This window comes from Arachis stenosperma, chromosome 3 (genome assembly GCF_014773155.1).
Source record: "Arachis stenosperma cultivar V10309 chromosome 3, arast.V10309.gnm1.PFL2, whole genome shotgun sequence".
In the NCBI taxonomy this organism is placed as follows: Eukaryota; Viridiplantae; Streptophyta; class Magnoliopsida; order Fabales; family Fabaceae; genus Arachis; species Arachis stenosperma.
Window position 1 is genome coordinate 8,422,993 of NC_080379.1, and position 16,787 is coordinate 8,439,779.

General features: G+C 28.4%; 1 protein-coding gene across 2 annotated transcripts; it reads left to right on the plus strand.

The window, feature by feature from the left end:
* Positions 1-3,939: 3,939 nt before the first annotated feature.
* On the plus strand, positions 3,940-10,792 carry LOC130966095 (ABC transporter G family member 15-like). Of its 2 annotated transcripts, XM_057890855.1 has the most exons (10): positions 3,940-4,163; positions 4,282-4,513; positions 6,473-6,552; positions 6,924-7,385; positions 7,682-7,804; positions 7,894-8,025; positions 8,115-8,399; positions 8,508-8,780; positions 9,209-9,316; positions 10,276-10,792. In XM_057890855.1, exons 2-10 carry the CDS (start codon positions 4,288-4,290, stop codon positions 10,630-10,632), a joined length of 2,046 nt encoding a protein of 681 aa, XP_057746838.1. In that variant the 5' UTR covers positions 3,940-4,163; positions 4,282-4,287; the 3' UTR covers positions 10,633-10,792. The 2 variants fall into 2 exon arrangements, with proteins under 2 accessions (XP_057746838.1, XP_057746839.1); XM_057890856.1 differs by having other exon boundaries at positions 3,956-4,513.
* The last annotated feature ends 5,995 nt before the right edge of the window (positions 10,793-16,787 follow it).

Sequence of the window (16,787 nt, forward strand, 5' to 3'; positions counted from 1 at the left end):
TTTAGGTGGTACAATGATAAATTCAGTATCTACATCACCGGAACTTGTCCCTTGTCTCACTACTGTATAATATTGCTATTGCAAAAGGGTCAACGGGTATATATATAATATGAAAAATTATATCAATCATTAATAAAAGCGAAAGATATATATAAAAAGATTTAACTAATTTGTACCAAAAAAATATAATAGTAAAATTTTTTAAATATTTTTTATGTATTTAATATATTAAAAACGTTAAAAATTAATTTTTATAATAAATTTTATAAAATATTTATATACTTTTAGGATATAAGTTAACAAATCTCTATAAAAAAATATAAAAAAGTATATATAATATTTTTTACATATAATAGACATTTGTTCAATTGAATTGTAATATCTTATTTTTATTTAATTAAATATGATTCTTGCAGTACGACCCATAAATAAATGATTGAGCTAATCAACTTCTCATATGAATTCAGTAATAATTAGGATTGATAGTCCTAATAGTTTACAAAAATATCTGTGCATTATTTGGATTATTGAAAAGTTTAAAGTCTTAAGTTAGTTTTTGAAAATATAATTATAAATTAGAATGATTTTTTGTCAGTTAAATAATATGAAATATATATCATTTTGTGATATATCATCCACCATCTAATAAATAAAAAGATAAATTCAATTCATCATTGTATTTTTAAAATTAACGAGATATTTAATTTTAAATTTAGCTAATATATATATATCCTAAAAACATAAATTAAAATTACTATTAATTAAAAATTTTAAAATTTTTGTTTTAATAAATATACAACAATTACATAAAAAATTAAATTTTGTATTTTTTTATAATAATTTTTTAATAAATAACTTCAACATACATTTTGTTTTTAAAATACATGTTAATTAAATTCTTAATTTTGTTGAAAAAAATACTGCACACATAATATTTCAAGATTATTAATAACCATGAATTCAAGCTTTGTCTACGAGAGGCACTGTCTACTGCTGTTTTCATCTCAAGAGAGGTCTTTCATCTATAGATAGTTGTTCCAGTTGCTTGACTTGCATTGTATTTGAGATTCTCCAAAAATTCCATTTGTTTGGGAGACTCTAAAAATTTCCAGTCATTTTCTGATTTTGAAAAACTGGTTCTTGTTCCATAACAAAGAACATCTTTTTAGATTCTTATTTGATATGTGATGGATTTGGAGAGCTATGAACAATGAGATTTTTAACCATCATGAGTCTTGGCCTCTTTTTAAAGTGGCTCGTATGACTTTAGCCTTTAAGAAAGAATTTCGGAATATCTTTGAATTACAACAAGTTTCTATTCCTTCTATGATTAGTTGCTCTTGGGTTTCTCTTTCGATGGATACTTTTAAGATCAATTGTGATGCTAGTTATTCTGGTTTTGGAGATCGGATTGATTTTGCCAGTGTTAACAAAGACTGAAACGGAAATTGACAACGAGATTGTTTGAAAATAATAAAGAGTGCAATATTCTTCAAGGAGAGTTGTTTGCTATTTGGAGATGATTTCTTTTAGTTTGGGACTTGAGGCACAAATATGTGATTTGCAAAACGAATTGTCTGTAGGTTTTCATTCTTGTTAACAATTCTCATGATAATGACAGGTGTGTAGATCATTTGGTGTTTAAAATCAGATATATCATGACTTGGAAGTGGCGCGTTAATTTTCACTTTATCCTGCGAGATGTAAACACAGTGGCTGATACAATGATAAATATGGCGTTGAAATTGTATTCGCAGCATGTAGAACTTTTAGCGCCTTAGAATGAGATTGAGATAAGTATATATTCAGCGTCCTGGGCCTTCTTAGTTCCTTAGGACTTTATTTTTTTTCTACTTTATTGTTTTAAATTTTCAATTACAAAAAAATATACACTATTAAGGTTAATTTTTTTTATTTTTTACGGTAGACTAAGAACTAATTTGTTATAAATCAAAATTTTATTCAAAAATTTATCATTAATTAATAAATTACTAAATATAAAAAATGAAATTTTAACTTTTAATACATACTTAAACAGACTAATAAATTAATTATTAAATTTACTATTAAGATTAATCGTAACGACAGTCTAATCACGATTGGAAATTGAGCCTAATGTTGTAATTAGCAGTGTTGCACGCTTGCCCTAGGCTCATATTCCAATTCCAAAATCTAGTGAGGTTGTAAGTTCTTTCACAAGCATGTATGCAATTATTGGCTAATTTAAAACCCCTATGCTTAGCCGTGCAAGCAGGTACACCTTCCTAGATCCTACTTTCCATTGCCGTGAGGTGTGTATACTGTATAGTACGTTCATATTTATCTACACATAGCAAGTATAGTAGAGAGGGAGACCTTGTTTTATATAGAAAATTAGAAATGGATGTAACAAAAAAATAATATCAAAAGAAATATGAGAAACGTCATTGACCTTGTAATCTACTAACCTTGTTGTATGTAGATGTCTAGATGATGTGTGTCTACACTTATATTGGGTTGCATTTAATGCATAAATAAATATCAAAGCTAACCAACTTAATTAGCTTGATCAACTTATCGGAAATTCAAATTTTATCTTATATATATAATAATTTATTGATTAATAACAGATTTTTAAATAAAACTTAAATCTATGATATAAGAGAAAAATTTAAAATAGTCTTTGATAATTACCTCAAAAGACAACGAGGTTCTTAACAAAAAAAAATATTAACCCGACTCCTGAGCTTTATTTTTATGGGACGAATTAACCCTTGTACCAAAAAAAGTTAATGTTGTTTTTTTTTTTTGTACATGAGTTAATCAGTCCTAAAAAAATATCAAAAGCCAAGTTGAGTGTTTTTTTTCTTGAGAACCTCGTTGTCCTTTCGAAATAATTGTCAGAAGTCGGATGAAATATTGACTCATAAATTAATCGTTTATAATATACCTTAGCTTATAAGTAATTCAAGTCTTTTATGACTGCTTAATATCAACATCGAATTCAATTCTTGTTTCTGAACCGTCCTGAAAACAACTTAGACCTGCTTTAATTTAATTTTATTGTTGTATAAGTTAATTCTATGCAGTACAAGTTTCTGTTAAATTGGTCCAATTTTTAATTTAAAAAAGACATTAAATGTTCCTGCTAATTATATAAGTACATGCATAAATATATTACACCATACATAATTAAGAAAAGTCTTATTCTAATTGATTGCATTAATCAAACAATATAATTGTGTCATATCATGAATAATTATTAATTCATTTAGGTTTATATCGTTTTCAAATATTAATGAAAGCAAACTTGATATTTTAAATAAAAAATATATATCTTTAATCCTTTAAATCTTAAGAACATTTGTAATATTTAATTTTGTTTACTTTTATTTTAGGTTTTATAAAATGTCATATAAATATTTGTAAGATCATATATATAAAAATTAATTTAAAATCGATTTAATGCAAAATTTGTCATTCTAATAGTTGGTCTCAACTCAATTTAAATTTTATATTATTTTTAATTGTTTTATTTGATTAATTATATAAGTGATAGCATTTAATTAGTCCTTCTTTAAAGTGATATACGGTTTTTCTTTAATGATATTTATCTTATTTTAAATATTATATCCAATACAAGCTTTAAATTTAAATTAACTCAATTACTGTAAATATAAAAAATAATATCCAAAAGGTATCTAATTAAAATTACTCTAACTAATTTACTAATGCTTAAACATAGATTTTTCGGACATGTAACCTAGTTTCTAAAAAATTGAAAATAAAAAAAAATAAAATAAAAATGATTATTTTATGTTATGGTATTTTGTGAGATGATGATGATGTTACAATATTTTTGAAAAACGGATGATAGCAACATACTAACATCCATATCCGTGCCATCACAAGCATGGGGTTATTGAAGATGTAAAAGGCCTTTGTAGCCCTCACCATTAATGTCCTTCACTTGCCACCCATATGCTTCTGATCTGTACTTACTCAAACCCATTAAACTCCTTCCACATCTCCCTCTCTCTCTTCATAATTCTCCCATGTTACTAATTGAATCTCATTGCACCCATTAATAGTTAGTTGTTTGGTATTTGTTGCAAAACAGTGCTACATACACCTCCCTACAAAATTTAAAAAAGAAAATAGTAATTAATAAGAAGAAGAAAGTAGTAAGTGTTTTTTTTTGTTTCTCTCTCTACTACTACTATTACTATGATCTTTTGAGCTTGAAACTTAAGAATTCAGCTTCATCTTGAGTTCAAAATCTTTTCTTTCCTCCTCTTATAGCAAAACATGATGGAGATAGAAGCTGCAACAAGTGGAAGTAGCAATAGTAGTGGCTTTGATAGGGGAAGCTACTTAGCATGGGAAGATCTAAAAGTTTTTCTTCCAAATTTTGGAAAAGGACCAACTAAGAGGTTGCTTAATGGCCTCAATGGTTATGCTGAACCTGGAAGGATCATGGCTATTATGGGACCTTCTGGCTCTGGAAAATCCACACTCCTTGATTCACTTGCAGGTTATTACTTTTCTGTTCTAAAATATTCTTAATGGAAATTTTTTTTGGTACATATATAATATATTGAATTATTATTAATGTATCAAGTTTTTAAAATGTTTTTTTTTTTAAATGTATCTTGTGTATGTCTTTGATATAACATGAAGATTTTAAACTGAGAGATTTTGAGTCCCCTTTGCCCCAAAACACATACATGACATGTTTTTGGATGTAAAGGTTCAACCTTTTTCTCTTGTCTTTCGCAGTTCTGACTTTCTAGTGCTACCCATTTATTTATTTTTATTTTTATTATTTGCTAATCAATTGGGATATTGAATAGTAATGAAAGTTTAGATCTTTTCTATTATAGATGTATACTCTTGACCTAATAGTGCTTTCAAGTGTTAAACCTTTTTTGGTATAATTACTTCATCAATCATGGCAACTTGTTCTACTACTATTTGTTCTTTAAATTGAAATTAAAATTTAGTGTACTCTAAACTAAAAGGGTTGCTGGGAGAGTAAAAAACTTTTCCATGTTAACTGAATTTAAAACTTGAAAACGTTTGGGGTATTAAATTTTTGAAAAGTGATAGTAGATTTTTTCTATTCCAAAAAGTATATTCTCCCTCTTAGGCCAAGTAATAACACACAGGGCCCTTGTATTTAAATGTTATGTCCTAAGTGGTTATGATGTCATTATCTGCAATTAAAGAATAGTAACTAAATATGGAGCGTCCAGGTTCCCCGGGAACAAGCCTAACCTTATCATACTATATATTTTGTTATTGTTAGTAGTAATAATTATTTATAAAAATTACATTTTCTACTCTAACTTTAATTTTACCCCCCAAAAATGTTGTTGATACTTTTTTGGTTGACTTTGGCTTCCTCTTTTTCTGTTTTTTTTTTTTCATTTAGTGAGTTGGCTTTGAACAATGAACATTAGAGAAAAGTCGGTGGTAATGGTAACTTTATAGAATTTTCGGTATTATCCATATATATATACTTATTGTAGTTGTAGCATATTATACTTCCGAATTTTTAGCTATAGTTGACAATTGAAAACGACATCTTATGCTTTTTCTTATATACAATTCATCAGTATAAGACAGTACATGTGTCTTAATTTTGGTGGTTGGAATAATTAATATTATGAGACTATAATTTATACTATATACTATAAGTGTTTAATTACCCAATTAACTTTGGGTAACTACAATAATTTGTTAGGCCAAATTAAAAAATCAAACTATATGTAATACATATGAATTGAATTGTAGTTCAACAATAAGAATGGTCCATGCTTAGGACCATATACATAGGTTGGTTGTTACTATTTTCTCACATTTTGTCTGGTCTTATAACATTGATTGGTATGGCATGAGGTTTGGTCTTAGTCTTATCTTTGAACTACTTTTACTACTACTTCCCAACCAACTAACATTCACAAAGGGAGTTGAATGCTGTCTACATTAATTTGTTTGGTTTCAAAGAAGCCATGTTCATATTTGTACATAAGAATAACAAGATCAATGAAACTTCCTCATCATCTTTAATTTGTGAATCAAACAATTAATTATTGTAGTTCCAATTTTTACTAACTTACAATTACAATTTACAATGATGCTGCACACTATGAAATAATATTGTTGTTTAATTCAAAGCCAACATTATAGCGAACAAGTGATGAAAGATGTTTAATTTGTTTGATTGAAGAAGGCTTAATTAGTTTTGGGTTATGCTGCGTGTATACCAAAATTAGCGAACGAGTATAAAATACATGTTGAAATACAAATACACATTGAAAATAAATTAAACCATACATATATTTATACACAAATACATTGGTAGCTGATTTTAGTGACTGATTTTGGTGTACAAATAGTATTTTTCATTAGTTTTTAAGTTGTATTCGAAATATGTGTGTGGTAGGGTACAATTTTCTGAATATTTGAATTTCTGGATATGTTGTCACAGGTAGGCTCTCAAAAAATGTGGTCATGACAGGAAATGTTATTCTCAATGGGAAGAAGAAAAACCTAGGCTATGGCTTTGTTGTAAGTAACAACCCTTATTTTTCAATTTAACATTGTGTATGTCATTTGAGGTATAACTCGTTGGCATATAACTTGTCTTTTTAAACATGTGTCGAAATTTCGAGTGTATAGTAACACATTGGTGAAGTGAGAGATGCCAAAAGAGAAAGGAAAAGTAGAAGTAACTAACAATTTTTTTGAACAATGTGAATTAATAAAGTTAAAAGAGTAAATTTAATTAATAGCAATAAATTAGGGTATAATATATTTTCATTTGATTAGTGGTTGTTCATGTTGTTCAAGATAGTCATTGTTTACCGAGCTTTCCCCATAGAGAAAACTATAGAGATTGAAAATGCATGAAAATGGTTGTTGTTGTTGTAATTGTTCAGGCGTACGTAACACAAGAGGATGTGGTGCTGGGAACCCTAACAGTGAAAGAAACGATATCGTATTCGGCAAATCTAAGGCTTCCAACATCAATGTCGAAAGAAGAAATAGAGAACATCGTGGAAGAAACAATCATAGAGATGGGACTGCAAGACTGTGCTGACAGGTTAATCGGAAACTGGCACCTCAGAGGGATAAGCGGCGGGGAGAAGAAGAGGCTCAGCATTGCCCTCGAGATCCTCACAAAGCCAAGCTTGCTGTTTCTTGATGAACCTACCAGCGGCCTCGACAGCGCCTCCGCCTTCTTCGTCGTTCAGACTCTCCGCAATGTCGCTCGTGACGGCCGCACTGTCATCTCCTCCATTCACCAGCCTAGCAGCGAGGTCTTTGCTCTCTTTGATGACCTTTTCTTGCTCTCCGGCGGCGAAACCGTTTATTTTGGAGAAGCTAAAATGGCCGTTCAGGTACCAATTTCTTTATTATGAAAACTCAACGTTCAGTTATTTTCATGTGAAGTTAATATTTGATTTTAACTATAAATTTTACATGAAAATAAACTGCATGTAAGTGTTTACTTTAATTTAATAGTAAATTATTTTCTTTGCTTCTTAATCTTTTATAGATATTTACATAATAATATTTAGTTAAGCAAATTAAACTCACCACAAATCTAAATATACTTGTAGCTACTAGCATGTTGATCATGAAGCTTTTAGGATTTTTCTACAATTAATTAGTACTGATTTTTCACCTTTTACAGTTTTTTGCTGAAGCTGGATTTCCTTGTCCACGTAAAAGGAATCCTTCTGATCACTTCCTAAGATGCATCAATTCTGACTTTGATGTTGTCACAGCTACACTCAAAGGATCTCAAAGAATTCACGTATGTACAAACTATATATTAATTGTATTCTTTATAATAATTATAGTTAATTAATGGAACTGTTTCATATATTTTCCTTTCCTTTTTAGGATGTTCCAAATTCAGCAGATCCTTTCATGAATATGGCCACAGCACAAATTAAAGCAATGCTGGTTGATAGATATAGGCGTTCAACTTATGCAACAAGAGCAAAGGACAGGATTCAAGAACTATCTACCAATGTAACCGATTTTACTTATGTTGTTCTGTTTTCTTTTTGTATTTTGATCATAGTTATGTATGATGATGGTGATGATATTGTTAATTGCAGGAAGGGCTTGAAAATGAGAGACAAAAGGGAAGTCAAGCAACTTGGTGGAAGCAACTGAGGACATTGACAAAGAGATCATTTGTGAACATGTGTAGAGATGTTGGATACTACTGGTTGAGGATCATAATCTACATCATAGTTTCAATATGTGTTGGAACTATCTATTTTGATATTGGCTATAGCTATACCTCAATCCTAGCTCGTGGTGCTTGTGGTGCATTTATCTCAGGCTTCATGACATTCATGTCTATTGGAGGCTTCCCATCATTCATTGAAGAAATGAAGGTATCATCAACAAATAACTAATATAAAAACATCACTACATGTTTAATTTGTTACTTCAAAAGCAGATTTGGCATTTAGAGTTAAATTTGATGTCTTACTCTGAAACAGGTTTTCTATAGAGAAAGGCTTAATGGATATTATGGAGTTGCAGCATATATTCTAGCCAACTTCCTATCTTCTTTCCCTTTCTTGGTTGCAATTGCTCTTACTACAAGCACCATCACATACAACATGGTGAAATTCAGGCCAGGGATCATTCACTTTGTGTTCTTCACTCTCAACATCTATGGTTGCATCTCTGTCATAGAGAGTCTCATGATGGTTGTAGCTTCTCTTGTTCCAAATTTCCTAATGGGGATCATCACAGGAGCTGGAATCATTGTAAGCAGCCAATTAATTAACGAAAATATTTGATAACAAAAAAAATATTAACAAAAAACCGCCAAATTATTTTTGACTTTATTTAATGTACCTTACAATAAATAAATCTTAAATAAATTAATATGGTAGTAGTATATAGTATATACTTTTATTTTATATATATATTAACAGATTAATAGGCATGTTTGGGTACCTATTAATGAACTACTTTTTTTCTATTGAATTTGTGAAATGATAATAAATGTGAAGTTTGTCAATATAATAGATATTTTAGTATTTTAATTAGTAGTTTTGCGTTCAAATTTTAGAAATAAAAAGTTATGATATTTTCTTGAAGTAAAAGTACTTTAAAAATAAAAATTAAATTCCAAAAAAGGAAATTCCAGTTATGAACTAATCTTGAATTATTGGTGCTTGTATTGATGCAGGGAATCATGATGATGACCTCTGGATTCTTCAGGTTGCTATCTGATCTTCCAAAGCCAGTTTGGCGCTACCCAATTTCATATATCAGTTATGGTGCATGGGCAATTCAGGTAATTCCCTTTCTCATCCTGAATATTCAATATTGTACCCCTTATTTGTCTATGCATGACACACCCACTAATCATAACAATTTTTTACATTTACATGTATAATCAATCATTCTGCATAATTAAGTCACTGTCTCAATTACTTAAATATATACCCATGTAAAATATTTCAGTCATAATATTGAAACAAAAAAATTAAAAAACCAGCAACCAATACAATTGAGCTTGATGAAAATCTTTTATTATTCTGCCATGATTTAATTATTCGATTGTGACACATTTAATTATATGGGTGGTTGATTATTTTATTAAAAAGAATATGCGAAATAACATGTATAAATATACAAAAATACTTAGTAACTAATTTAATAATCAAATTTTTGTGGAGATAACATTTAATTTAGTCACGTCGAACTGTAAATCAAAACCATTTTAATTTTGACACTCAAATAATTCAAAAACAACATTGTAAGTTGTATTCATTAGAATATTTCCTCCCAAAGTATGTGATACAGTATTGTTTTTAGATTATTTAAGTGTCAAACTAAAGCTGCATCATTTTACAACAAGTTTCAGGTAGTATCTGACTATCTATGTCACTGTTTCATTAACATTTCTATACTGAAAATTGTCTCAAAGACGAATGTGAGTCACGTTTGTAATATTTGAAAACTAAATAGAAATAATTAAAATTTTAAAAACTAAATTGAGACTCGCATGCAAATTCATAGACCAAATTGAGTATTAACTCATTTTTGTGTTCACGAAATTTTTTTAAAATCCTTGTATAATTTGACAAAATTTATCCAACTTCAATTTTTTTTTTCTATTATCTCTGTATTTTACCTTAAACAATGACCAAAACAGGGATATTATTAACTCTTTTCTGTATTAGTATATTAAAGTATTGTTTTGTTGATGTAAGATCTAACATGAATATATACATTGGAATTGGAATGTAGGGTGCATACAAGAATGACTTGCTTGGACTTGAGTTTGAACCTATGATACCAGGGGACCCAAAATTAACAGGAGAATATGTGATAACGCACATGTTGGGAATTGAATTAAACCATTCAAAATGGTGGGACTTAGGAGCACTATTATTGATCCTCATAGTATATAGGCTTTTGTTCTTCACCATACTCAAGTTGAAGGAAAGAGCATCTCCATTGTTTAAAAACCTTTATGCAAAGAGAACCATTCAGCAACTTGAAAAGAGACCTTCATTCAGAAAAATGCCTTCTTTCCCTTCCATGAGGCATCAACCACTCCACTCTTTGTCTTCTCAAGAGGGTCTTAATTCTCCACTTCATTAGACACAACACAAGACTTTTATATCGTATATCATATAATTAATTCAATTTCTCTCTTGGATTTTCGGATTGCCTTGTTAATTAACATGTATACCAAATTTCAATTTCAATTGTTCTACCAGATTATGTGTATAGAGGAAATTATTAATGTTTCTACAATCAATTAATGAACCACTTCAATTGAGGTACGACCATAGACAAATGGGACATTTGTGGGAAATTGGGAATTTCTACTAGAACATATATGACAACAAAAAATTATGGAGCTTTTGCTTTTCTAATTAGGTTACAAAAATGTGATGTTTATTATATGTTGAGTTAATATTTAAAGTGGCCTTTAAATTTGCAATTGAGTCTCATGTCATTCTTAAATTTAAAATTACCTCAAATTTGTTCCTGAATTTATTAATTTATTAACTGTGGTCCATGAAATACTTGTGATGAAATGATGATGTAGTTGAAAGGAGGCTATGCTAGAAGTCACGCTGGACTGGTCAAATATTGCCGTTTTATTTTTGGCGTCTAAATAGAACATAAACGACATCGTTTAGGGTATTTTAAGGGGTTTTAACATGTTGGAGTTAAAATCTCTCAAAATACCCTAAAAGAGGTTGTTCATGTTCTATTTAGGAGCAAAAAATAAAACGGCAACGTTTTACCAGCCCAGCGTATTTTTCATCGAGATCTAACCACATTATTATTCTATCACTGGAAAGTATATCAAGGACGATTGTTATTAAGTTCAAAGACAAAATTTGGATAATTTTAAATTTAAAAACGATATTAAGACTTCATTGCAAGTTCAGGGATCACTTTAAGTATTAACTCTGATATGTTTAAAATTGAAAGGAAAGAAATTATATTCTTTCTTTTTTTGGCAAACAAAGATATTGCATTCAATTCACACAAATCTCCAATGTGAACTTCTGAAGGTTGTAGAAGGTTTAGAAAAAGGAGGGTTGAATCTATGACTTTTTTTTACTTTAATGAAATAATCCTTTTAAAACAAACTTGGAATCTGAATCTGTTTGAACTCAGCAGCGAAAAATTTATGAGACAATTTTATTTTGTCTCATGAATATCAGAAAACAGAACATAGTAGAAAAGAGAGAAGCTGACACCCTCATGTATCTTGGTTCGGTTGCCTTGTGCAATGCAACCTACGTCCAGTCTCCACCACAACAGTGGTGGAATTTCCACTATAGTTAAAGTATTACATACACCAATTCCACAGGATTGACACAATCCTTTCACACTCAAGTTCTAATCTAACTTGACTTGGTTATACTAATACCTAACTCTTCACTCTTAGTGCTAACCCAACTAAGAAATGAGTACCTCACATGTACAAGATACAAGACACTGACTCACCTAAAAAAATCTGAAATAACTCTAGACTTTTTTCTCATGTGTATCTCTCTGCCTCTTTCCACTCTTAGGCTCTTTCAATGACTCTCTCATTCAGCCTTTTACCTCAAGAAATTATAGAAAGATAAACATTAAAAAGAAAATTACAATCTGTAAAACATAAAGGAGATTAATGCTTCAACAACCACTTTGTAATGTGATGAACCAGATTTACTTGCTTTTAATTTAGTTCCTCATTCTAGCAGAATGCTCATTTGATTAGGAAACACTGTCTAAGTTGATGAACTTCTTCAGATAACTTTTCTCATAACATAAACCTCAAACGCTAGTTATCTCTCCTTGGCTGCTGAATGATCAAAAAATCTTTTTTTGTATATCCTTGCATGTTGTTGAGTTGCTCTCTTCTAGGTCAACCCTAGAGTAGTGTGCTTCACCAACTCACCATCTCACTTTTCAGTTAATCCCCAAATTAGAAGCTGTGGTCCTGACTCTTCTTTGTTGACCTAAAGCCATAGAACAGCATAAACATATATTTTTAATGATAAACCCATATCTTAGCCATTGAAACACAACTTGGTCTCCAAAACACACTTATGACCATAGATGCACAGTAGTGAAGAACAGATATTATCTTTCGCATGTATCCCATTTCGGACTGGCAGAGAGTTGGGAAGAGGAGAAGAAAGCAATATGCATGCAATAGGAAATGTGTTACATTTGACCTTTGCCTTAGTTTAATTTGGTTTGATTTGGTTGATTAGACCTCAACCTTTCTTGCCTAATCTTCTCTTTCTTTCTTTTTCGGTGACTAGCTTAGGAACTAAGCTTTCTCTCACTTCTCTGATTTCTGACCAAGATGGAAAAAGGTGAAGGTTGCTTTTAGTGAAAGCAAATGAGAGGAAATTGCTTGCTGACGGACTTGGATTGGATATTATTCATGCAACCTGTTTGATTTATTTGACCCATCTAATTTCATTGCTTTAAATCATTTTGGGTTGTTTATTGATTTGTAGCCCAGTAGCCCACCAACCTTATTTCTTATTTTCCATCCAATTGGACTGCTGCAACAATGAGTTTTGGCCTGCAATATTTAATTAGAAATAATTAATAATAATTAATTAATTAATTTAATTAATTTTTTAATTCAACAACTTCTATTTTGTATTTATTGAAATTCGATAGTAAATATCTACTCAATAAATTTAATTTGAGGCATCCAAATAACGGGAAAAGGCAATAGAAGATGATTGATTCATGGTTCCAAACAAATGTTTTTATTTTTATTTTTATGGTGACTATGTTTGCAGTGATCACCATAATAAAGTTTAGATAAAGCTAATGACGGTTGCGACATGAAATGAAAATATTATACAAACGTAAAATATAACAACGAAGGCAGAAAATAAACTACTTTTATTCGTAGATGATAGTTATTTTTAGAGTAATGTTAAAAAATAATAATTTAATATTATTTTATTTAATTTATATATAATATTTGTAATTACATATTTATTATATTTAAAATTATTTATTTTAGCAATAATTAATAAGTTTAAAATAAAAAAAATTAGACGACTTTAAACTATTTTTTATTATTTTCTAAATATTTTTGTTATCTTATCGTGTCTACAATTCAATTTATACATAAATAATTTATTACTTATAAATTATTTATCCTTAAATATTTATTAATAAGTAAGATGACTTGTATTAATTAAATAAATTTTAGTTTTTTATTTATTATATTTTATATCAATAATTCAGATTAAAAATTTGAGATTTATGTTTTGGACCTTATAATTTATAATTTAGTATTTAAAGTTTAAAATTTATTATTTAAATATTTTGTTTATTTTTTATCTTTAATAATAAGTTAATTTTTATAAAGAAGTGTACTACTTCTTACTTTTCTATAACGTATTAATATTTGCATAAATAAATATAAAAAAATATTATGTGCATAAAAATTTAATTATTATATATTTGTGTATTAATATATATATTATTTAACTTATTTTTAATATGTATTTTATATTTAAATATATATTTAATATTAATGACTAATTTTGGTATAAGTAAATTAGTTGGTTTAAGTCACTAAAATAAAAAGATTGGTTGGTTTAAATGTTTGTTTTTTAAATAGTGGTACGAACCGGGTTTTTTTTACAGAACCGTAATTTTTTGTCAGAACCGGATTTTATTTTTTTTTTTTGGTGAACAGAACCGGATTTTATGTCAACTATCTTCTTAGCTAACTGGGCCTAGCCGGTTTAGATGGATATTTGGCATCGTATAATAGGGGAGTGTTTTCTCGCAACCCAAAAACTTGGGTGATTACTGATTTCATTAAAAAAAAATAATTGTTTTTGGAGGTATGTAAAAGTTTTAATAATTACATTTTTGAGCTATTTCATTGGAACGGCAAGAGAGGCCGGTTTGATCTTTCCACTGTTTGACCCAATTGAACTAAAGTCATCAAGTCTTATCATGAGAAAATTAATCCAACCCAACCTAACTCAATTTTCATGAAAGAAGTAGAGGCTTTTTAATGAGAATTCTTTTTTCTATTCTTAAAGCTCTAATACGAGACCATAGTTAGGGGATCACTATATTAGTAATATTAATCAATTCTAGATTAATTAAAAGGTTAAGTTTATTATATATTCATTATTATTGAAAGGGTAAAGTACTAAATTAGTCCTATAAATTTGGGTATAATTATGTTTTGATCTTTAACGTTTAAAGTGTTCTATTTGAATCCAAAAAAATTTCATTTAGCATTAATTTAGTACCACAGTGAGGTTAAAATTAAATAATTAACAAAATGTCCTACATAACAACAGTTCAAGAACAAAATCGATAATTTGGAGAACAAGTACAAGCTCCAGAGGCACAAAATCAACCATTGATGTATCAATACATTTATTTATCATTTTCTTTAGTTTTATAGAAAATATTTTATTTATATTATAAAAAAATAATAAATAAATGTATTGATGTATCAATGGTTGATTTTATGCCTCTGAAGATTGTACTTGTTTTTCAGATTATCAATTTTGTTCTTGTACTGTTGTTATGTAGGACATTTTGTTAATTATTTAATTTTGACCTCACTGTGGGACTAAATTGATGCTAAATGAAACTTTTTTGGATTCAAATAGAACACTTTAAACCTTAAGAACCAAAACAGAATTATGCTCAAACCTAGGAGACCAATTTAATACTTTACCCTTATTAAAAACTTCAACGAAAAAAAAAAAAAAACCTTTAACTTATTTCTTCTATATAGAACAAAAGTTTACTTTTAAGGCATTAACAAACATATGGATTAATTTCCATTATTTTATTTTTATTCATTAAAATGTATAATGATTTTGGTTAAATTAGATTAACTAAAATAATAAGTAAATTATTTTTTAATAAATAATTATGAGTTTTTAAATCTTAAAAATAACTAATAATAATATTTTAGGATGTATTTAGTTTGTATTTTTATTTTTAAAATTTTTAGTTTTCAGATTTTTATAAAAAAAAATAGGAAGTGAAAACAGAAAATAAAATTTAATTTTTTTTATAAATCTAAAAAATATATATAAAAAAAATAGAAACTAAATGCACCTCGATTTTTGATAGTTCATTGATAGCTCAACGTTGAAATTCTATTCTATGTATGGTTTAAAAGAGACAAGGGTCGCATACAATTACCTAATAACCTAAAGGAGAAAACAGGAACACATGGCACATATAACCTAAACCTCTACCAATAATGATGCTTAATTATAACCAAAGCAATTGGTCCACACTCTACCCAAACAAATTAACATAGTCTAGCACATTAATTAACTTAAACTTTCATTACCCTTTTTTTTTTCTTTCAGTGCTGTTAGGTAACCAAGAAATCCTAGCTAAATATTTAATAAAGTCCACAGGTACATTACATAATTTTCAATTTATCTAACTAATTAATTTGAGTTGGTCGAGTGTCAGCTCACTCGTCTGTTTAAATAAGTATTGGAAATTCGAATTCCGTCTTATACATACAGCAACTTCTCATTCTCTCAAAAACGGTTTTTTTGGTTCAAAAATATAACTATATCAAAATTCCATATTCTCCTCTTTAATTAATTTTACAATCACATTTAAATTAAATCTTTCCTTCTTGATTTGAAATCCAAAAAAGTTAAAAACCCTAACAAGAAAATAGAATTATTGGGTGACATTAATATTATATATATATATATATATATATATATATTATAATTAGAATTAACGATTAAAAATATTAAAATATTGATATTTAAAAACATTTGAAATTGTTGTTAGTTATATATGACAAATTGGTCATGCATGCATGACAAGCTTAATGGGTGAGGCAGTGAATTAATTGAATGATACTTATATAATGATGGGTGAGGCAGTGCAACATAATTTTAATAATAAATAGCACACAGAAATAGAGATAGATAGATGCAGAAGCAGAGACAATGTACCCCTTCTTTTTCTCTCATTATTTCTCTGTGATCGTAATAAATTTGCATGTTGTCAATGTTCGATAACAGTTAGAGAAGAAGAGTTTTTGATGGTAAAGAAGAAATCATTATTTATAACAATATTAATATCCTAAGTTAGTAGTAGAATGTGCCACTTTAAAACATTAGTATTCTTATTATAATAACTAGTGAAAATAGAAAAGTACATGATAAAAACAAAAAACTTTCAGGATATAAATAAAATTACGTTTATGCAAAAATTATACAAATTTAAAGAAAGAGAATTTTATTTAAAATGAC